The 23,251-nt window shown below is 35.9% G+C and overlaps 1 protein-coding gene across 2 annotated transcripts; it reads left to right on the plus strand.

Annotated features, from left to right (window-relative positions):
- Positions 1–1,904: 1,904 nt before the first annotated feature.
- LOC149534005 (ferritin-3, chloroplastic-like) lies at positions 1,905–5,430 on the plus strand. 2 transcript variants are annotated; one of them, XM_089806510.1, is made up of 9 exons: positions 1,905–2,025; positions 2,700–3,050; positions 3,577–3,660; positions 3,739–3,799; positions 4,043–4,130; positions 4,253–4,314; positions 4,425–4,490; positions 4,614–4,677; positions 4,997–5,430. In XM_089806510.1, the coding sequence occupies exons 2-9, from the start codon at positions 2,719–2,721 to the stop codon at positions 5,068–5,070; spliced, it is 831 nt and encodes a 276-aa protein (XP_089662636.1). In that variant the 5' UTR covers positions 1,905–2,025; positions 2,700–2,718; the 3' UTR covers positions 5,071–5,430. The 2 variants fall into 2 exon arrangements, with proteins under 2 accessions (XP_089662636.1, XP_089662637.1); XM_089806511.1 differs by lacking the exon at positions 1,905–2,025 and adding an exon at positions 2,273–2,467.
- Positions 5,431–23,251: the final 17,821 nt, after the last annotated feature.

The following is a 23,251-nucleotide window of genomic DNA, read 5'->3' on the forward strand; positions in this document are numbered from 1 at the left end:
TATATAAGAACACTATCTTTGTGTAAAAGAAGTTAAATTCCTTTACTCATTAGCCTTTTTCAATCCTTAAATTGAGGAGAGGTATATTTGTTGTAATTTTAAAAGACCTGAAAAAATAAAATAAAAATTTAATATTTAAATTACTCAATTTTTAAAATTAAAATATTTTATAAAATGAAGGAAAAAATACACAATCCAATAAAAAATGGAGTCTATATCCTTGAGAGGTTTGAAGAATCATTATTTTATATAGATAAATAAAAGCATGGAGAAAAATAAAATTATATTTTTATCCATTATTTATTTAATTAGTTAAAAGTACAATTCATAATGTGGGCATCTTAAAGTGATATTCCACTTTGACTTTGTAGATAAGTTCTAATTAAAAAATTACTAAAGTTAAGTTCATTATTTATAAAATGAAATTGAAAAAAAAAATAGTATAGGCCAATTATACTACATAATTTATATATATATAAAATATGTTCATTTGTTAAAATAAATTAGCCTCTTCCATTTACGTTTACATGTACAACATTTCAAATGTGTTAGGAATTAATTGATGTGTTTACTTCTATAACCTATCATGTTACCCTTATACCTTCTTTTGGTGCAAGTGCTTGTTATAGCCCATAGGATGATTGACACTCTCTACATAGCAACATATTTGCACCTTGGTCAAAAACATATTGCTAACAAACAATAATATGTTAGCAAATCGTATTAATATGTTATATTGCTATCAGGATTTTGTGATTTTTGAGTCAAAATTATTGACCCTTATTTTATGAGTAGTGATTCAACATGAATCCATCTCTCAGGAGAATAAATGGAAGACGTAGCACTCATTGGATCTAGGTGTGACTTCCGGAGAGGTCACCCATCCCAATACTACTCCAGCCTGAGCAAGCTTAACTATGGAGTTTCCTCCATGGTTAAACCCAAATCTTGCAACCCCATTTGCAAAACCTTCACCAAGTGTTGTGCCTTAAGAACCATTCATTAAAAAGCCTCTTAAGCTCATTAATTGATAAGTAGGAGACAATTTCCATAGCAAGTCAAATTGTGATATTGCTATTGGGATTTAATTGTGTGATTTTTGAGTCAAACTCATTGACCCATATTTCATGAGTAGTGATTCAACATGAATCCATCTTTCATGAGAATAAATGGAACACTTAGCACTCGTTGCATCTAGGTGATGCTCACAGGGGTGAAGCATCAGGACTTCCCAAGAGGTCACCCATCCCATTACTACTCCAGCCTAAATGCGCTTAACTACGGAGCTTCCTCCATAGTTAAACCCAAAGCTTGCAACCCTATTTGCAAAACCTTCATCAAGTGTTGTGCCTTAAGAACCATTAATTGGAAAGCCCCTTAAGCTTATCATATGTATTAGTAATTTGCAAACAATTAAATAACATAATTTCTATTTATTTGTTAGCAATATGTTTTTTATAATACAAGGACAAATATATTGCGACTTAGACAGTGCCCAGGATGATCCCACCGTGGGCCCCCTGGTAGTGAAAAAAGAGCAATTTGTGCCAGACAGCTTGCATTCACATGTCCGAATTTGCCCAAATGCAAACCAAATGAACCCCAGATGAAATGAAATGGAATATCCGCGTCCTTATCAGAATAAACATAGTAAATATCTAGCAGAATCTTCACAGCACGAGTCCAGCACGCTCCAACACGGGCCGACCAATCTAAACCGTCCACGTGTATGGTTCTGCTCTTCCCATCTGACACACTCAAACCCTAGAAATCCCCATTATCGAGAACTTTCTAATTAGAGAATTTTTAACGATAGATAATCAATACGTACATGAAACGTATACGCATACGGTGTACATTCCAGGAAGCCTATATATTGGACATGCCCACCTGCTGCCTCAATTAAATTTGTTGATTTATTGAGAGTTGTTCAGGCTGCAAATCAGTTTCATACAATTGCCTGACTTCGAGTAGGCTAAGGGAGCTGCCAATTTCACGGGCTTGCAGAGCTTTGCAGAGTGATTTGTAAGTTCATTTTTACAAAATTTTCAGTAGTTTTTTCTTTATTTGTTTTCTGTTCTTCTCTTTTTTGAATTGTTTTTTGTGATTTTAGTAGGAATCGCAGGTGGGTTTTCACAGAAAATTCAGTGGGGAAATGGGTTTTGTTTGGGAGGGTTTACCCTTGGAGATTTTGTTCTTTAGGTTTACTGTGTTCTTGATTTGACTGGTTTTTATTAACCTATGGATTTAGCTGTGCTGTTTTGCTTTCCGGATTGCCCTGTTCGTTGATTAGATTTGTGTGGTACATTTGTCTAAGCATGTGTGGATATGAGTAGCTTTATCTTTTAGGTTAAGAATACAGGAATGCCGTTTTGTTAGACTGATTTTAATTTTCTGGGGTTTGAATGTTGTTTTACTGCTTTTAATGTTGGGTTCTTTAAGGGAACCGAACTCTCTTGCTGATTCAGTAAGGCAATCTTTTCTTTGGTTTCTCTCAGTAGGTTTTCTTTGTTTCTCTAGAATGGAATTTAGTAAAACGTTTGCTTTTTTAATGTCATTTATGTGGTTTTATATGTGTTATCATCGGTGTTTTTGTAATTTGATTAACAGAAATTTGTGTATTTATTGTTTGTTGCCTGATTTAATAGCCTGTATTTTCTCGAGGATTTATAATCATTACTGTATTTTCTTGTGGGTAGGCCATTTTAAACTTTCAACATGCTTCTCAAAGCTTCTTCAGCTGTTTCTACTGTTCCTGCTGTTGCTTCATTGAAACAGCAGGACGGCCTTCATAATAAATTTGCGGGAGAAAAGATTAATGTGAGATCGGGAGCGAAAATGAATCAGGGTAAATGTGTAGTGCATCATTCTGCTTCTAATGTCAAAGCTATGGCTACTCAACTCAGCAACAGCTCGTTGAATGGAGTAATCTTTGAGCCATTTGCTGAGGTGCAGAGTCAGCTTACTCAAATCTCGCAGGCATACCAAGAGTCCCTCGCCAGACAGAGGTTCTCTGATCCTTGTGAAGCCGCCCTCAATGAGCAAATCAAGTAATGTCTAGGACTTTTCTTTTCGTTTTCTTATTTTATTGTTATTCCTTTTTATGGTTATTGAGATCGGAATGCACTATTTAGTTTTCAATTAGAAGGGCAAGAATTTTTCCTTTTCAACTAAAAGTGCTGACATGGAAAGAAACCTGAAAACGTGTTAACACTGTGGCTTTTAGAATACCTTCTTTCCTTCCTTAATTCAACTAGATAATTTAGTGCGTAGTGTAATTCCATTATTGTAGATGGGTCATGATCTATAATTACTATTACCGATTCATATAGCTATTCATATTTTATGACTATTTATTTTAGATGCATTTATGGTTTATTTTATGACTAGTTATTTTAGATGCATTCATGGCTTATTCCGACTATATTACATATTCTGATTATGTTACATGATCCACTATGAGAATGCAATGCAGACTATTATGCAAGAGAGCAAGGGAACAATCAGTATTTAGTCATACATATTTGTGACATTATTTTAGTTGCATTTATTCTGACACCATTTCTTTTTTGGCAGTGTGGAGTACAATGTATCATACGTATATCATGCTATGTTTGCCTACTTCGACAGAGACAATGTAGCTTTGCCTGGCTTTGCAAAGTAAGCACTCTTAAACATGGATTCCTATGACTAGAATGCATGGTGAAAACTTTGCTCATTTGCAATTTAATTTTGCAGATACTTCAGGGAAGCCAGTGATGAAGAACGAGGTCATGCAGAAAAGTTAATGAAATATCAGGTTTGTATGAGACCACATCTTCTTGAGCGCAGTTTCTATTCTGATGATGCATTGGAAAATGCAATCAAATTTTTTATACCAGAAACACTATTGATTACCAACATCTTTGTTTTGTTACCACTGCGTGGCATTTCTGCAATTAATTTTTTCTACAGAATCAAGATCAGAAACACTATTGATTACCAACATCTTTGTTTTGTTAATATTGCGTGACATTTTTGTTGTTGCTCTTGTATGTGATAGAACATAAGAGGCGGGAAAGTTGTGCTACAATCCATTTTGATGCCTGTCATGGAGTTTGACCATCCTCACAAAGGAGATGCCCTCTATGGTGAGTTCTATATACAAAACAATTTACATTTAATTTTTTTATGAAGCAACTTGGATTTAATGCATATAACTATATAGCATGTTCTTTGATTAACTTTTCCTTGTTATGACTTCTAATAATAGCCATGGAGCTGGCCTTATCTCTGGAGAAGCTCACCAATGAAAAGCTTCTTAACTTGCACAGTGTAAACAAGTTTACCATTTCTAATGTTTGAAATTTGTTGGGTATACAAATATTCCTTTATTACATTACAGGACTGTATTTTTAATAATGGATTGGATTTGTTGCAAGCAGGTTGCTCAAGAAGCTAATGATAGTCAGATGACAGATTATATTGAGGGCAACTTCCTCACAGAGCAGGTAACAAACTCTGTTCTTATTTCTACTTGAAACTTTAATAAAGTAATTTCATCAAAATATATTTTAATTTGGAGGGATTTCCTTCCTTTGGTTAAAATGTTGCTAATAATTGATTTCATTCAGGTGGAAGCAATCAAGCAGGTCTCAGAATATGTTGCTCAATTGAGAAGGATAGGCAAAGGACATGGTATGGCATTGCGACATCCTGGGAAAAATTATACTACTATTATTAGGATTTAAATAGATATTAAATTTCCACAATCCATGTGCTATTAGTATTTGTTTCTGAATTCGATTGTGTTTGATTTTTTGCATCAATTTTTGGGATGACACTCTGAGATCTATCATCAGGATGAAAGAAAGCAAACAGAATAATGATGGATCACATTCCATTGATACAACAAATCAAATACAATCAAATTCTATGAATATGATATTTATAAATATAAAGTTGTATTTTTACTGAAATTGTATTTGAAGACTGTAACTCAACTTTTTGGATGCAGCTGTATGGCATTTTGATCAAGTTCTTCTCAATGGCGAAGGTGCTGCCCATGCAGGAGGAGCTGCAATTGCATGATCTATTTGTTCATATCTCCTTTACTCTTTTAGGGAATTCCCATCTTTGAATAAAATTCCCTTCACCTTTTGTATTTATCTCTTTGTTAGTGGTTCTGTTTTGACCCTCATCCATGGATCAGAAGTTAGATAATCTCAAATTGCCGTGTGTATCGATTTGCCTTTATATTCAGATAATGTTTCTGTATTACATTTTGTTTGAAGTTGACTCCTGATGACGTGCGTTGTAGATAACATCTAGAGCGAAATTAGTAAAATGTTGCAGTCATATTACTGTGCTTTCTAAATCGGTGTGGGTATTGTACACATGAAATGGATTGTATAATGTCTGGTAATATTATTGTTCGTGTTTGTTACCAAACGATTATGGCTCCGCTGCACCAGGTAGTCTGAAGATTTCAACCTCATACTGGGTTAAAGTTTAATTCGTCCATAAAGAATATTCATTCTATAACTACAATTGTGCTGATTGATCTCATACTCTTCTATTGTGCTACAATCTTTGATGAACATTATTTTAAAGAATTTATATTGACATATAATAAGTACTATTTTGTCTTTGTGGTAAAACTTTGATCCTCAAGAGGATAAAGTTAGTGAGTATTTGAGTGAGTGTTTTACTAACATTTATCAGATATCCATGATTCACCTGAGGTGTAAATTTGGTCGTGGATCGGGTTAGCATCATATGTATACATTGCTCATTTGATTATTTTTTGAAAAATAAATGTAAGATCGATGAAAAATATAGTATTAGACTATATTATGTACATGTAAGCTTTACAACTTGATAAATTATTGTTATTGTTAGGTAAGATGAATTAAATTGACAACAATATGATGAAATGTAAATTTGGTCCTTATTAGGTTAGCAAATACCTATACATTATTCATATTGATTATTTTTTGGAAAATAAATATAAGTTATATGAAAAACATAGAAGTGGACTGCAAATATAAGCTGTTTAAGCTGATAAATTATTGTTAAGTAAGATGTATTAATTTGTCAACAATATGGACTATGATTGGTATAATTGTAATTTAAAAAAGAACTTTAATACATATATAATACTTTAATTAATTAGAACTTATCAAATTTTAATTACTTGAGATATGAGTTGTGAGTTGTGGGCATTGGGTAAGGAAAATATTTCTTTTGCTATATATTAAAATAATATAAGATCCTTTTAGGAGTACTATATGTTTGATACATTTGAAAAAGGGAAAAATGGAATTGAAGCAATAGAGATGACCCATCAAATGACTTTTTTGTCAAGAAATGCTTTCGTAGATTATTAACAAAAGTGTTATTTGTGGGAAAGGCATATGTGGAGAGATTGAACAAATTCATGTAACAAAGTTTGAGTAGTTTTGTTGTTGAACACAAAAAGAAAAATTGAAAATTAGAACAACCATATTAATGAATTTTGTTCTAATAGGAGGTCCTTGATAGAGAATGTACTACTTGAAATGAAAGTGTTATTGATAAATCAATTAATTTGGAACTTGTGTTATTAAGTAATTGTAGAAAATTGAAGTAGCTACATTTGGCTCAATCTAGGTACTATTAGAAGTTGTGGAGGGAGGCCTTCATTGGGATTGTAATAGAAAAATGACCTTAAATATTAGGATGCAATTTATAATATAATCACCAAGGCTTTAAAGCTTTTGTCACAATCTTATGAATCATATTTGAATGCATGAGTCATTTATTTGATTAGTTTCAAAATCAATATTAGAAATCTTACATTTAGGAAAAGAAGCTTGGAAGGATTTTGATTTTCATTAGAAATTTCAAAACATATCTATGGAAGGAGTTTTAGCAAGAGGGTGATTTTGATGAGACATAATTGGAGGCAACTAGATGGTTTAGATAATCATTTACGAGTAATTCTTGTGTAGAGTTGTTGCTAGTTGCAAGAGCACTAAATGAAAAATAAGAGAAACAAAAAAAAGCAAGGAGCACAAGAATGAGGCAAGGACTATGGGTCCTTCCTCAATAAAAAGAAGCTAAGCATCAAAGGGTATGAACTAGGGCAAGAAGGTGCCCTAAGTCGTTGTTGAGAAAAGCTAGGAGGGTGTCTCTAATGAGTATAACAATAACGAGGTCTCATAGATTTGGAGTGATTGGTGATGGTGGCAATGGATAGCCACTTTGTCTAACGAGCAATAGACGAGGGAGAGAAGAAAGTAGTGATAAGCTGTACTAGGGTCACTCTTTGGGGGAATAAGAGCTACAAGGTGTGTTCGTGTAGTTGCATAGTCTCTCTGAGGTGTAGTGCAAGGCATCTTTGGTCCCTGTAGCTGAAAAAAGCCGCGAGGGAGGTGCACTCTCAAAATAAGCAATATAATCTCCCACGAATCTTCTAGTAGGCGAGACAATGAAAAATAAAATGGATCTTTGTCTCGACTGTGCTCAAGGTACACAAATGACAAGTCCAGTCCTCTTTATCCATGTGGTGATTTGTTTGAATTAGAAGCCACTCGGAGCCAACCCTCAAGGAGCTTAGAGAGATGCGTAAGGCATCACACCTTCACTGAGACAAGTAGCTGGGGACATAATAATAGTCTTTAATGACCAGAAAGTGCTCAGTGTAAAAGGCCATCTTTGGACGTAACCCACCTATCAGGTTACACCAAGTTAGGGTGATATATTATCTATAAATGTCAAGTTTGATATGCTGGTTCAACTCTTGCTATTAGGGGAGGAGGTGGGTAGGAGCATTGAGAGAGAACTAGAAGGGAGGCAGGTGGTCAATATTAATCCCGATCGAGCTAACAAAGACAAAGCCTTCATGATCCAACAATGGGCCTCGGAGGACGGATCAAAATCTGCTATAGTGAGAGAGGAGCAATAAGCCAAGTAAGAGTATCTCAACCGACCACCCATAGAGTCAACAAAACCACGAAGGTTGTGAAGAAACCAAATTAGATTGAAATTGGCGGCCAACCTAAAGGGACGAGCCCCAAACTTGCCCAGAACATTACTGGTGGGGATGAACCAATGACATTTGATAATACGTCGAAGAAAAAGGGTTTGGAGACGCTTGATGGAAGCTCAGTTAGAATCAAGGAAAGATGGCCCCCAAACCATCGAGCCATAAAGAATCATCAGTTTGACCAAGGAGTCTAAGAGGGACAACTTCGATTAAGTGTCCTGAAAATGATGTCTAAAGTACTATCTGTCAAGCATGGCAAGGGAGCCCATACCCTTGCAAACCCTAGGTTGGATGGCAGGTCTCAAACTGAAGTGAGGTCTAGAGAACTTGACCCCAAGGTACACATATGATGTGGTGATCTCGATCTCATGACCCTGAAAGTAGAAGTGTAGATGAGAGCTCTTCAAGCATTTGAAGACTTTAACTCGAGTTTTGCTCAAGTTCACAAATAGTCGACGATGGTCACAGAAGGAGGCCAAGCCGTCGAGGAGTCTCTGAAGACTCTCTGGAGAGGAGGCTAGAAGGATCACGTCATTGGCGAACAAGATAATGGACATCAAGACCTGGTGCAGGTACCAACCATTCGCAGGTAGTGAGGAGTCTCTGAGAAAGGTCTCCACCTCATTAATATAAATACCAAACAAGGTGGGGGAAAGAGGGCAACCCTCTTTCACCCCAATGGTGCTTTGAATAGGGGCTGAGAAACCCTCTGGCAATCTGAATCTACCAGTAACACTCATAATTTCATAGTGGCAGTCAACAAAATCTCTGAAATATCGATGTCTCTCAATCTCTAGAAGAGGGCAACCTGCAAGATGGTATCAAAGGCCTTATAAAAGTCCACGAAACAATAATAGACTTTCACCTAGTGATGACGAGCCTCCTTGATGGTGGCCCACAATGTCAAAATATGGTTCATGGTCTGGTAATTAGCCCAAAAATTGGCCTAACCCCTAACTCTGCACTCTCTCCTATCAAGCTTGCTAGAAATAATGTTCAAAGTTGTAGCATTGAGCTTAGCAAAGGTGTGTCCAATCATGATAGTTCTATAGTTACTTGAATCCGAAGCCGAGCCGGTCTTGAAAATCAGATAGATGATGTGCCTTGACCATGAATTGGGAAAACTGGTGCAAACCACACTATTTAAGAACACAAGAAGAAAGGAAACTAGTATGGGGGTGCCCAGCTTGAGGAGCTCATCTTGAAAACCCTCATCTGTAGCTCTATTGGAGCTCATGAATCTGATGGCCTCACGAATGATGGATGGGGTGAAGAGGTGGTAGCTAGGAGGCATGGTAAAGAGGAGAGGAGGCTGACCACTGATATTGTAGCAAGTGGAGGCATGGGCAGTGAGGGAGCAGATGTTGAGGGTGGAGGGTGGGGAGGAGTGGCAAGGGAGAAAACTACGCTAGAAGAGCTTCGAGTTGTGGGATAAAGTGTCACAAAGGGAATGACACTAGGAGGAAATGAACAAATGCTTCTTATAGCCAAGGACACTACTATAGGAGTAGCAAATACTAAGTGACAAGAACACAAAGCACAAGAGGCAGTGGAAGGATTTACAATCATCATCGAACTAGCAGTTCATGGGCCAAGTGCTACGACATAAAGCAAATGATGAGGACATTGGGGGATGGAGAGGAGAGAAGATTCCTAGATCGTAGCGGCCAAAATGTCAAACATGGAGGAGACCTCACAAGACGAGGAAACCAACTGGGGGAAGGAGCCATTAGAGATGGAAGAGGAAAAGGTCACCATCACTCTCAAGGAAGTGGAAGCAGACATGGGTGCAGACAGACACTTGTTGGGCACAGGAGGGGGTAGATGAGGAGAGGAGGCAAACGACGGTGGGAGAAGTGAAGCACGAGACTAAAGAGAGCATGGTCCACCAGGGGAAGGTGGGTGACAGTGAAGCAACAAATGGAGGGAATGAAGGGGGCACAAGTGAGGGCATAATCCACAACTCTAGCACCACCACCATGGGGTCTGCAAGTGAACAAATTAGAACTATGAAAGGGAGGCCATTCAGAATCACCAGGTTGGAGGACTCGCAGAGCTGGAGGAGGTGATGACCGTAAATAGAGAGTGGCCCCTAATAATTCTTAAAGGTGTGCTGAAGACCCAAGCAAGCATGATCTGTCTCAGAAGTGCAAGTCCAATAAGAGCCACGTTCGTGCATAGGAGTCTGCAAATCTCTAGTCTAGGCATTAAAATCCCCTAGTAAAATGTTGTCACCCATAGCCGCAAACTTGAGATGCACTCATACAAGTCAAGGAATGAGCCCCCATCCTTCGCACTGTGAATGACATACAAGGAAGAAGCAGGCAGGAAGTAGCAAACAACGATAAATATGTCCCTATAATGCCAACTAGTAGGACTAATATAGATCCACATGAATTTGGCACAATGAGGTAGCATTCAAGAGATCATCTCTAACCAAACAACCACACCACCTAAGCCTCGAACACCACCAGAGGCTAGCACCTCCTCCCTACAAGTAGATAGCCACTAATACCCAAAAAAACTCGAAAGAGGACAAACAAGACTCTCATGCCTCTCAATGACGACCAAGATATCCATAGAACCAACAACATCATGGAGGAGACTCGTGAGGGACCACAAAGAGCCATTACCGTTCCAGCAGTTGACAAGAAGAGAGTCAAAGTAGGGTCCACCCTTGACCAACTGCTGGTGAGAATGTCATGTAGCCTTGGGGGCCTATCTTCAAACCCAACCACTAGGAGAAGAATCACTAATAACTTCCCTAAGGTTACAGATAATTGCCCACTTACCATTACATCTAGCCTCAGCTACGAGGCTCTTGGAATGCTTCACCTCAGTCATATGAGATTTCGTGAGGTCCTCATCCAACTAGATCTTGGTGGGAAGAGGGAATAACTTCCTCCTAGCCCTAAGAGCCCACGACCTGTTAGAGACGGAGCGAAACCAAATAAATAGTGTCATTAGGGCCTAACCAACACTTGTCAAGTGTGATGTCCGAGATACCAAGTTGGTCCGAGAGAAAGGAGTACCTAGTTGCAGATGGGTTTGCATTAGGGGGGAGACCATAGATTCGTAGGTTCAATTCACGAGTTCACCTCGCACGCTCATCATCTATCTTCCCTTGAACCAACAACTCAACATCAGCAAGGGGTGTAGTGGCAATAGAGTTGCACAAGGAGGCCCAAGTATTCAACTTGTCTTCAATTTTAGACAACAGAGAGGAATGCCTCTCTACAACCTCTTACTGTTTTACACTATCAAAGAGATACTGTTTCATACTAAAAATCTATAATAATTATACTAGGGACTGTATAGTATCCCGGAGAGTATGATTCTCAGCCTTGACCATGCACAAGTGATCAAAGAGTTTAAGAGAGTGTGGATGACAAAAGAGCTGCGTCTTTCAGGGTTGCATTATTGTTCTCCACAATAGACAAGTAGTCAACAACTTGCTGGAGCTATTAGAGTGTGACTGGATCAAGTGGGGGGTCCATGATACACTAGGGACCATTGAACACAAATCCCATGTCCAAGAGAGGTGAACCTGCAACAAGAAGTTGATGTAAAGAATACTGTGGTTTATAGAGGCATTTTGACAAACACTTTCTTGGTAACCTATGTGCGCTGAGGAAGTATCAAAAATAAGAGTTGATTCAATATAAACACGACATTGAACCTTCCTATGCCATGAGCCTGCTTTCTCTGTGAGCCATAGGCCGTAAGTCATAGCCATGAGTTGTTAGCAAACAGAGCTCCTTTCAGTATCATGCATACCAAAAACTAAGAAGTAAACTGTTGAAAGATCAAGTTTGGTTGTCGTGTGCCCTGGTGCCTTGTTTTGGTTTTGTTTTGCATCTGTCGTGTGCCTTGGTGCCCTGGTTTGGTTTTGTTTCGCATTTGCAGTGTGCCCTAAGTACTTGCAAGTTCAAGTTTCTCTCTGCTGTGTGCCTTGAGTACTTGCAAGTCCAAGTTTCTCTCTGTCGTGTGCCCTGAATAGGCTGCTGTGTGTAGAAGGAGACTATAGTTAAACCATCCTGTGCCATGAGTGTGCTTTGTGAGGAAAAATTATAGGTGAATTCTGTAACGATTCCTTAGAAGAGTTTCTATGCTATCTTAGATCAAAATGCCCACATCATGTTCCTCTTCTTAGTCGGTCGAGCTCTGTAACAACTATGAATGTAATCTTATGTGGATTATCAGAAGCATAATTTATGAAAGTTATAGAGATATCAACCTACCAAATGAGTTTCATTGCTATATCATATTTATTAGTATAGTTATTATAGATTGTTAGTACAAATTTTAGCTATCCAAACTTTAGGGTCAGCAATGAAGACCTAAATGACTCTGAAACTAGGTCAAACCTTGCTAATGGACGCTTGCATAGTAAGTCATTGTAAAAATTTTGCCATCATTTCTGAAAGGGGGTTATAATAGCCCAATTGGGTAAATGGTTTGTTAGTTATGGTCTTCATAAGTGGATGTCTGAAAATGTAATTTGTTAATTTTCTTAAGCCAATTCTATGTAATGTGTATTAAAATAATATAATATGAGGTTTGTCAGTCTTAAGAGTTAGGGCTTTATGTCTAGAGTCTTTCTGGGTGGTGAAAAATGCCTATATAAGGAAGACCTGTAGGCCGTCACAAGTAGTTCAGGGTGATAGTCATAACTCTTTTCATGGAGGTTGTTGTAAGGAAGACGCCTATGTGGGTTTCCATATTGTAATGCCGAGTTATGTAAATCAACACTGGTGGAGATAGTAAGAAGCCCATATTTTGTTTGCTCAATTTGCTGTTGTTTTTGTATTTCTATTGTGCGTTTGTGGTATTAAGGGGAGCACACTTCATCAAGTGGTATCAGAGCGAGGTTTTTTGAGTGTAAAAATATCATCGACTGTGAGGTAGTTTGCACTAGAATCATGGTTGGGCTAAGCATGTAGACATATCATGGATTGTGAGGTAGTTTGCACTAGGATTTTAGCGGAAGCACAAAAATGCCTCCACGAAGGAAGTGTGGTGCTAGAGATGTTACACCTAATGGTATAGATCCCTTCAGAGACAAATGCGAGCATTGCAAGAACATATGCATAGAGGGATGGATATTGCCATAAGAGATGAGAGTGAGGATGAAAGAGGACACATTGATCAGGAAGAAGATAAACTTCTGAACCTAAAGGAGGAAAAGTTTTTTATGGCCATTTCCAAGATTGGAAAAAGAACTAAGTTTGAGGTTCCCACATTTTCAAGAAATGTTAACATGGAGGAATTGATCGATTGGATCAATGAATTAGAAGAATACTTTGAGTATGAAGATATTGAAAATCTTGATTGGGTCAAACTTGTGAAGGCCACACTAAAGGGTCATGTAGAGATCTAGTGGTAGGAGATCTAGTTGGAGAAAAATAGAAGAGGGAAGGATAAAATCACAAGATGAGATTGGATGATAGATAAATTGAAGTAACAATTCATTCCCATTGATTATGAGTTTGATTTGTTGAAGAAAATGCAAAAGTTAAAGCAAGCAAGAAGATTTGTTCAAGAGTATATAGAAGTGTTGTCTGGTACCTTAATGGGTTGAGGATAACCATTCAAGAGGAGCTAAGTCTGGTTTGAATGAACAATATTGAGGAGGCATACCACTTTACCTTAAAAGTAGAAGATAAGCTGAACAAGAAGTTTGAGAGTCGACAAAGCGGAAGGGGCCGCAGTGGAAGATTTGTCGGACGGTCTTATGGAGGCTGAAATGATGATCAAAAGAAGAAGGAAGAGGCCAATAGTAGTAGTGAGAACCAAAGAGGAAATAATTCCAATAGTTTACATAATCATAACAATAGAGATCAAAGAGGCAGATGAAGAGGGCAAGGATCTGGAAGAGGAGGTTTCCATGGAACATGTTTTCACTATGGAGAAGAAGGGCATAGGGCATTTAAATGTCTTTAGTGCCAAGGAAGAATAGATAGAAGAACCAAAGTCCATGCCAGAGTTGCGCATGTTGATGAAGATTCCAAATCATCACATTCCGAAGATGCTGAAAGAGAAGTCTTAGCTAATAGAAGAGTCCTACAAAGTTGTGATAATGAACCCAATCAAAGGAGGAGCTTATTTCATACAATGTGTAATTGTGCAGATAAGTGTTGTGATGTGATCATAGAAGGTGGAAGCATTGAAAATCTGGTGTTAGAAAAGATAGTTACAAAGTTAAAATTGAAGAGGCCAAAACAACCATGTCCATACTGTATTCCTTGGGTGCAAGATGACCTCAAGGTCATGATCAATGAACAATGCCTAGTAAAGTTCAAGATTGGAAGCTACCAGTATGAGGTGCTTTGTGATATCATACCTATGGACATATGTCATGTTGCTAGGAAGGTCATGGTAGTTTGATAGGGATATTGTACATGATGGTCATGTGAATATCCACACTTTGCCAAAGGATGGAGTGAAGCATAATTTGAAGCCATTGAAGGATAAAGAAGAAAAGATATGTAGTGTTGCTAGAGTATATTTTGTTGATGGAAAGAAATTCCGAAAGGATATGAGGTGCGGGCATGTGTTTTTCTATAATCCCAAAAGATAGTAAAGAAGAAGTAGAAGGGGTACTACAGATTTGTTGGAGGAGTTTCTAGATATTGTATCCGATAATGTGCCTGATGGATTACCACTAGTGAGGAAGATCAATCACGAGATGGACTTGATTCTAGGAGCTAGTTTGCCAAACAAGGCAACACATCGAATGACACCAGTAGAAAGTAAAGAGTTGAATAAGCAAGTGCATGAGTTGTTGTAGAAGGGATTGATTCAAGAGAGTTTAAGTCTGTGTGTTGTACTAGCAATATTAATACCAAAGAAGAATGGAGAATAGAGGATGTGCATAGAATCTCAAGCTATCAATAAGATAGATTTTCATTTTTCATGGATAGATGATTTTATGGACCATTTGAGTGGAGCTATGTATTTCACAACTATACATTTGAAGAGTGGATACTACCAGATTCAAATAAGAGAAGGAGATGAATGGAAGAATGCCTTCAAGACGAGGGAAGGATTATATGAGTGGTTAGTCATGCCTTTTGGGCTAACCAATGCACCACTTTCATGTGGCTCATGAATGAGGTACTAAAGGAGTTTCTAGGTAATTTTGTCATTATTTACCTAGATGATATTTTGATATTTAGCAAGAAACTGGAGGATCATATAATGCATATTCATAAGATGTTTGAGAAGTTGAGGGAAGAAAAGTTGCTAATAAATCCAAAGAAGCGTACTTTTATGAAGGAGTTGGTGTACTTGAGATTTGTAGTTTCAACATAAGGTATGAAAATGAAACCTGAGAAAGTGAAGATTATCCTTGACTGACCTACCCCAATGAGTGCTACAAAGGTAAGATCTTTTCATGGACTGACTAGTTTTTATAGAAAGTTTATAAGAGGTTTTAACAATAATTGTGGACCCTTGATTGAAATAATAAGAGGGGACAGGAAATAGTTTAAGTAGATTGCAGGAGTAGATAAGAGTTTCAATTTTTTGAAACAAAGGTTACAGAACAACCTATTTTAACACTTTCAGATTTTAATAAGGTGTTTCAATTAGATTGTAATACTAGTAGCAATACAATAGGAGCTATTTTGAGTCAAGAAGGTAAACCTATTGATTATTTCAGTGAGAAGTTGAATGATGTCAAAATTAAATATTCTGTTTATGATAAGAAATTTTATGCTATAGTTTAGGCATTGAAGAAGCAAAAACACTATCTTCTTCCTCAGGAGTTTGTTTTGTATATTGATCATCAAGCTTTGGAATATTTGAATAGTTAAAGAAAATTGAATCAAAGACAATTGAAATGGGTTGGTTTTTTGTGGTTTTATACATATATTTTGAAACATAGGACTGAGAAGTCTAATAGAGCTGTAATTTCTCTTATCGAAAGACAACTTTTGGTGACAAAGATGTAGATTGAGATGGTTGGGCTCAAGGAACTCAAGAATTTGTATTCAGAGGATCACAATTTTTATGAAGCTTAGAAAGATTGTACAAAACCTATTACATTTGATATGAAAAAGTGGTTGGATTTCATAATCCAGGATGGTATGCTATTCAAAGGGAGACAATTATGCATTCCAATAAGTTCTATGAGGGAGAATCTCATTAAGGAGAAGCATAGTGAAGGATTGGATGGGAATTTTGGTAGACATAACACCACTGCTTTGGTTGTTGAGAATTATTACTGGCCACAATTGCAACAAAATGTTAAGAAGTTTGTGTAGAGTTGATGAAAGGAGTAAAGAAAAATACAAGGTTGTATTTTCCATTACTTGTACTAGAGAAGCTATGGGAGGATGTCAATATGGATTTTGTTTTTGGTTTATCAAAGACATAGTGAGGGCATGATTCAATTTTTGTGGTGGTTGATAGGTTCTCAAAGATGACACATTTCATTCCGTGCAAGAAGATTAGTGATGTTGTTCATGTGGTAGAGTTATTTTTTCAGAGAAGTGGTAAGACTACATAGTTTATCATAGAGTATAGTTTAAGATAGAGATACCAGGTTTGTTGGGTATTTTTGACACATTCTGAAAGAAATTGAAGACACATTTGAAGTTAAGTTCATCCCATCATACACAGATTGATGGACACACATAAGTTGTGAATCAAAGTTTGGAAAACTTGCTAAGATGTTTGGTTGGAGATAAGCAAAAAAGGATGGGGTCTGATTTTACCTCAGGCACAATTTGCAATAATAATTCTGTCAATAGGAGTATTAGTAAATCACCATTCCAAATTGTATATGATTGCAATCCTAGAAATGCTTTTTTCTTGAGGAAGATGGATAAAGGAGAGATACGCAATGCCGAAGCTGAGGATTTTGTAGAAGATTTGAAGAACATCAATGAGAAGGTGAGGATGCACGTTACAAAGATGAATACATAGTATAAGGCTAAGGTAGATGAGTAAACGAGGTATAAGGAATTTTGGGTTGGGATGAAGTCATGGTTCATTTAAGGAAAAGGTGATTTCTAGTGGGTACATATAACAAGCTGAAAATGAAGAAGTTTGAATCATGCAAGATACTTAAAAATTATGATTCTAGAAATGTGTATGAAGTAGAGTTGCCTGCTGAACTAAATATTTCACCAATATTCAACATTTCAGATATGATAGAATATCATAAAGGAGGTAATGGAGATGAAGTCATAGAAGCACAATGAAGTATTCCAACAACTACTTTAGCTATAAAGGAGATTGAGGAGATATTGGACAATCATGTTGGAAAAAGCACAAGGAACAAAACATATGAAGAGGGAGGCCAATAGAAGATTCATCATGGCTAGTAAGGGAGGAGGTTGACTATCTTGGTTTTCCTCTAATTACCAAAGACATGATAGGGCCACTTCTCAAATTACTTCGGGTGTTTGATGTAGGAGCATCCTAGGTGTAAGGGCAATCTTGCATCAACCCCAATTTTTTTTTTCTATTTCCAATTTTGTATTTTCAATAAGGGCTATTCTTGTGCAAAGTTTCTAATTGTGGGAGCTTGCTACTTTTAGTAAGTTGGTTGTATGTGCTCAAATTGTTCTAGTCTCATATGTGGAGGTTCATATTAAACATATCAACATTCTAGATGAGTTTCATTGGTAGATCATATGTATGAGTATAGTTATTACAGATTCTTGGTATGAATTTTTGCTATCCAAACTCTAGGCTTAGTGATGAAGGCCTGGATGGCTTTAAAACAAGGTCAAACCTTGGTTGATGGATTCTTGCACAATCAATTGCTGTAGAACTTTAGTTTCAATTTTTTGAAAAGGGGTTATAATAGCCCATTGGGTCAACAATTTGTTAGTTATGGTCTCCAGAAGTGAGCCATCCAATAATATAATTTATAAATTATCTTGAGCTGATTCTATATAATAAAGTATAATAAAATAATATAATAAGTGGTTGGCCAACCTCAAGAGTTAGGGCTTTGTGTCTAGAACCTTCCTAGATGATGAAAAATGCCTATATAAGGAAGGCCCATAGGTTGTCTAGGGTAATTTTGGGTGATAGTCGTAGCTCTATCTTCTAGACTGTTGTAAGGAAGGTTCCCATGTGGGTTTGCATATTGTAATTCTGAATTGTGTAATTCCACACTTGCAAAGATAATAAGAAGCCTATATTTTGTTCCCTTAATTTGCTATTATTTCTATATTTTTGTTGGGTGTTTGTGGTATTAAGGGGAGAACCCTTGATCAATATCTTGAATTTGAACTAAGGTCCTTGATAATAAGGAGTGAAAATTGATCCTTTTATGTCCATTACTCACAATGGAGAACCTAAAGAAATACAATTATGGATTAAAAATATTCTAGCCTTTACAACATTATAGTTTTGATAATTTATCTTAGACATAATAGTAAGTGTTGATGTTGAGAAGAAATAAATTCCAACCCTTCATAACCATGTCATTGGAACACTACTCCAAAGTCACATAATGAAAATCTTGATTATTATATGAAGCTCAAAACAAGTCCCTGATAAGATTTGTTAACGAAGTCCTTAAAGAAAGTCCCTTGACATAGAAATACACATATACACCCTAAATCTTGCACTTAAAACCTCTCACTCTAGAGTTTGAACTATGGAAATATAGAACTTGGAGTTGGATCATGCCTCTTAGGTCCTAAATTGTGAACTCTAGACCAGGGGCATTGCACCCTTGACCCAAAAAAAAGCATCCCGAGTCCTTATACTTGAACTTGAGATTGTAGATATTGAACCCTACTCCTTTAACTAGACTTAACACTAAACCCTTCATTTTTTTTGCTAGAGAATTTCTAGTTTGTTTTTGATTAAGAAAAATAGGTTTTACAGGGATCCTCAAACCCAAAAGTTCTTACATAAAAAAGGGCTGCAAATTAACAAAACAAGACCAACAACAGAACGACAACCAATAGAAAGGCTAGAACAAAAAATAGGCAAAAAGCCAAAAAGAAAAAGACCTACATAGTCAACAAAAAACCATAGACGAAGCTTGATAGTTCTTCACTTACTCCCTCACCTTCCTTTCGAGATACTGGATAGTCTCTGCCACTTCATAGGCTCTCTGATTCTCCTTTTCCATGAGCTCCTAGTTCTTCTCACAGGTCCGATCCAAGTGGCTTTGGGTTATGTCCGTTATGGTGTCCTTTTCCATCCTTCTCCACAACAAACCCCTTGGCTTTCAAAGAATTTCTAGTTTGTTAAAAAATCGTAGAAATTACTTTTAATGTTTTAAGTCTCATATAATGGGATAGGTATGAAATCATAATCATTTTTCTCAACACTTAAGATATTCTCTTAAGGTTGTTTGGTTCAAGCTAAGGTTAGGCAACCACTTTGGGTTCCAACATGTCTATCTATACTTTTTGTTTAACTTGTGGTCTGTATTTTCCATACTTTTTAGGAAATGTTGGTTTGTATCCTTTGTCTCAAAGTCTTGTTAGATTTTGACATCACTTTTGAAACCCTTTTTTTCATATGAAGTTAGTTCAAAGAAAAATCATCTAGTTTTCTTTGAGAACCCAAAACCTTGACTTAGACCTTTTCATGTCTCACTTAAGTCTCAACTAAATGTTCTTTAGGTCTTAAAAGTTTATTTGCAAAAAAAATGTCAGCTTTAACAATTTTGTCTTATCTCAAGAGTATCTACAATCTCAAGTTCAAGCATAAGGGTTCAAGATGCATGTTTTTGGGTCAAGGGTGCAAGGCCCCTAGCGTAGAGTTCACAATTTAGGATCTAAGAGGCATGATCCAACTCCAAATTACATGTACCAAAGAAGCTGTGGGAGGATGTCAGAATGGATTTTCTTTTTGGTTTACCAAGGACTTAGTGAGGGCATGATTCAATTTTTGTGGTGGTTGATAGGTTCTCAAAGATGGCACATTTCATTCCATGCAAGAAGACTAGTGATGTTGTTCATGTGGCAGAGTTTTTTTTTAGAGAAGTGGTGAGACTACATGGTTTATCATAGAGTATAGTTTCAGATAGAGATACCAATTTTGTTGGCTATTTCTAGTATACATTATGGAAGAAATTGAAGACAGATTTGAACTTATGTTCACCATATCATCCACAGACTGATGGGCAAATAGAAGTTGTGAATCAGATTTTGGGAAACTTGCTGAGATGTTTAGAAATAAGCCAAAAAGGCAGTGATAACTTTAAGAAACCCCTCCCAAAAAAAAATGCCTAAAATGTTGGCAAATCCAACATTTTGTGGGCAGGAAAATTTTAATGTCGAGGGCAAATTTTTTGTTCCATATAGGGAAATAAAATATTATATGTTGGCAATTTTTTTCTTGCCCTAACAAAAATCATTTTAAATGTGGCGAATTAATTTTTTTTTTGCTGATGGATAAATAAATGATTGCTATTTTTTCTCTTGCCAAAAATGAATTAATAATGTCAGAGGCAAATTATTTGTTTTTTAGGAAAATGAATAATAATGGTCTTGGCTAATCTTCAGTGGTAAACTGAAAAATTCTTCAATCTGAAAGCAAAATTTGCACATGTATTGGCTAGTGACTGTACTGACTGCTGAGTAGTCACTTCAAGTTTCAACTTGTGTACTATCTTAGGTGTATTATTATTATTATTAATGTTGTAACATCATTACGTCAGTGTCACTATTACCAAGTCGATCACTATCACTTTATATTGTTAATAGTAAATACAATAGTTTTATTGACCGTTGATTAATTAGAGATCAATGATAGAAGATGCATCTCAGGGCCACTCGCTTGAAAATACCTGAAGTTGCATGTAATTCTCTAGAATGGAGACACGTAGAAAGGTTTACATGAAAATCATTACTTAATGTCAGACACTATTGACTGTCCGACGTTAATGCCAGTACATTTCAACATTTCATACACTTGAAAATTAATAGGAATACAAAAAAATAAGATATAAAAGATCATGAACGCTAAAAAATTAAATGCAACTGCCATTAAATAGCCTCTTCAATTCCTCTTTTATTATCATTTCTCATATTCTTCAATCTGAATTCGATTTGCAATTGCACTTTGCAGAGTTTCTTGAATCTTAGTCATGGATACGCCAATTCACCTGAAATGCACTACAATGGCTCTGCAAAAGCCCTTTTTGGGCAGGATTCTTGATGATATCCTTGCCATGGTTTGCAAGTTAGATGCTCAAAGTTCTTTTATCCGCCATGCTATATTCATGGTACTCGGCCGTGAATTTTTGAGAAACGATAAGAGGTACCGTGTGTCCACGAATATTACCTCCCACTTCCTCGCGTCTCTTCTTGACCTTGGAGGCAATCAAATAGACATGCTGATGCTTCTGCGTAATATTTTTAAGGAAACATTTTTAGAAGATGATGTCAAAATTCTTGTATTAGCCAAGCATGTACCAGGGTCGAGCATTGGCATCCTTTTTGTAGACATAGCAAACAAGTGCTGGGAGGAAGGCATAGGGTGCATTATACATAAGCATCCTTTCCTGCTCGGCATGAATGAACGACAATTGACTCACCATCGGAAGTGGGCACAACTTGGAAGGGATTTTCTATGGAAGTGGTTGTTGTTGGACGATGTTAGCGAGACTGACTTTACATGGTTGGATGAGTTCAGTGGCATCATATTCTCCAACAGATTCCTCGAGGAGGGACTTGAAGACCTTTCTGATTAAAGGCTTCAAGCCCTCAGTCCCTCAGCTCGCTGATGCTTTCAGCCTCCCTGGTTCCTTGGTTCCCTATTTCCTATTTCCTGGATACTGTTTCCTTAACCCTTGCCCTTAGGGATTTTTTTTTAAAGATATCTATATTTTTCTTTGGATTGGGCCTTGCCCTTTTTTGTAAATTACTAAATAGTAAAACTAGGCTGATTTAATCAGCTATTTTGAATATCTATGCTATGAATCAGTATTATGTACATTGTACAGTCTAAAATATTATCAATAAAAATAATAGTTTTTGGCTTCTCAAATCGTTGTTCTTATTAGTCTATGATTTTGTTTTTGGCATCTCAATTCTCAATGCACTATTGAAATGTTAGTCTGCGACTTTGTTAAAAATAATTAACTATTAATAGTTATAAAGTTAGAACTTAGAAACAAAAAAAGGGTTTCAACAATCCCGATTCCCTTTATGGTTTCATATAATATATTTGATTAACAATTTATAGTAAAAAATTGTTCAATCGAAAATTATCTAATAAAAAGTTTTGTAATTTCTAAAACTATTTTTCTTTAATCTGATTGGTTAAAACAAATGGAGCAATAAGAGCAGATTTCAAGAAGAACTAAAGATTATACTCTTAACAAAGTTAAATATAATTTTGATAATTTATGTGTCAAATTTTTATTTCATACCTATCTTGTCACCTATTCCTAACTTTTTTCATTATGAAATCTTTTAAATGATGAAGAATAGTTTATAAACAATTATCACAATTTTTAATATATGTTAATAATTTATAGATAATTAAACTATATTACATTTTAATTTTGAAACTAAATAATAAATATGAATAAAAATATAGCATTTGTAATTATATTTTTAAATTGTAATTATTTTATTTACATTAAACTATTGTCATTATTATTTCATATCTTGCACCAATTTTATTTTATAAAATTTAATATATGTTCATTGAATTTTTCATATCATCTTTACAATAAAAAGTTTATGATAGAAAATAAAATCATTTCTATAATAGAAAAGGAAATCTTTTATTTATATTATATTAAAATTATAATAATAATAATTATAAATTATATTATATATATATATATATATATATATATATATATATATATATATATATATATATATAATATTATACATACATACATACATACATATATAATATTTTATATAAATAATTAAATTAACATCATGATTTTGACATGCTCAAGCTTAAAATTAAAATAATAATAATTAATAACAATTTCTTTAACAATATTTATTTCAACATTTTTCTTCATATCAATTAATATGCTATGTAAATTCTTTTCAATGACCTTGACTCTATTTTAGGCCAAATTTTATAAGATTGAAGATAAAGTCTATTTCTACCTGAAATTGGGACACGTGTACTCGAAGATTCTACCTGAAATCCTGATCGATGCATAAAAGAAAGATCGATGATCTGAGATGAATTTCGGGCCAATTTTGGGAATGTTTTCCCATATGATCCAGAATCGTGACACGTGTCTGCTCATTGGAAGACTTGGTTAATATTATTAATAATTAT

Source organism: Cupressus sempervirens, chromosome 10, assembly GCF_028749045.1.
Source record: "Cupressus sempervirens isolate cs-2001-9-10 chromosome 10, ASM2874904v1, whole genome shotgun sequence".
Lineage (NCBI taxonomy): Eukaryota > Viridiplantae > Streptophyta > Pinopsida > Cupressales > Cupressaceae > Cupressus > Cupressus sempervirens.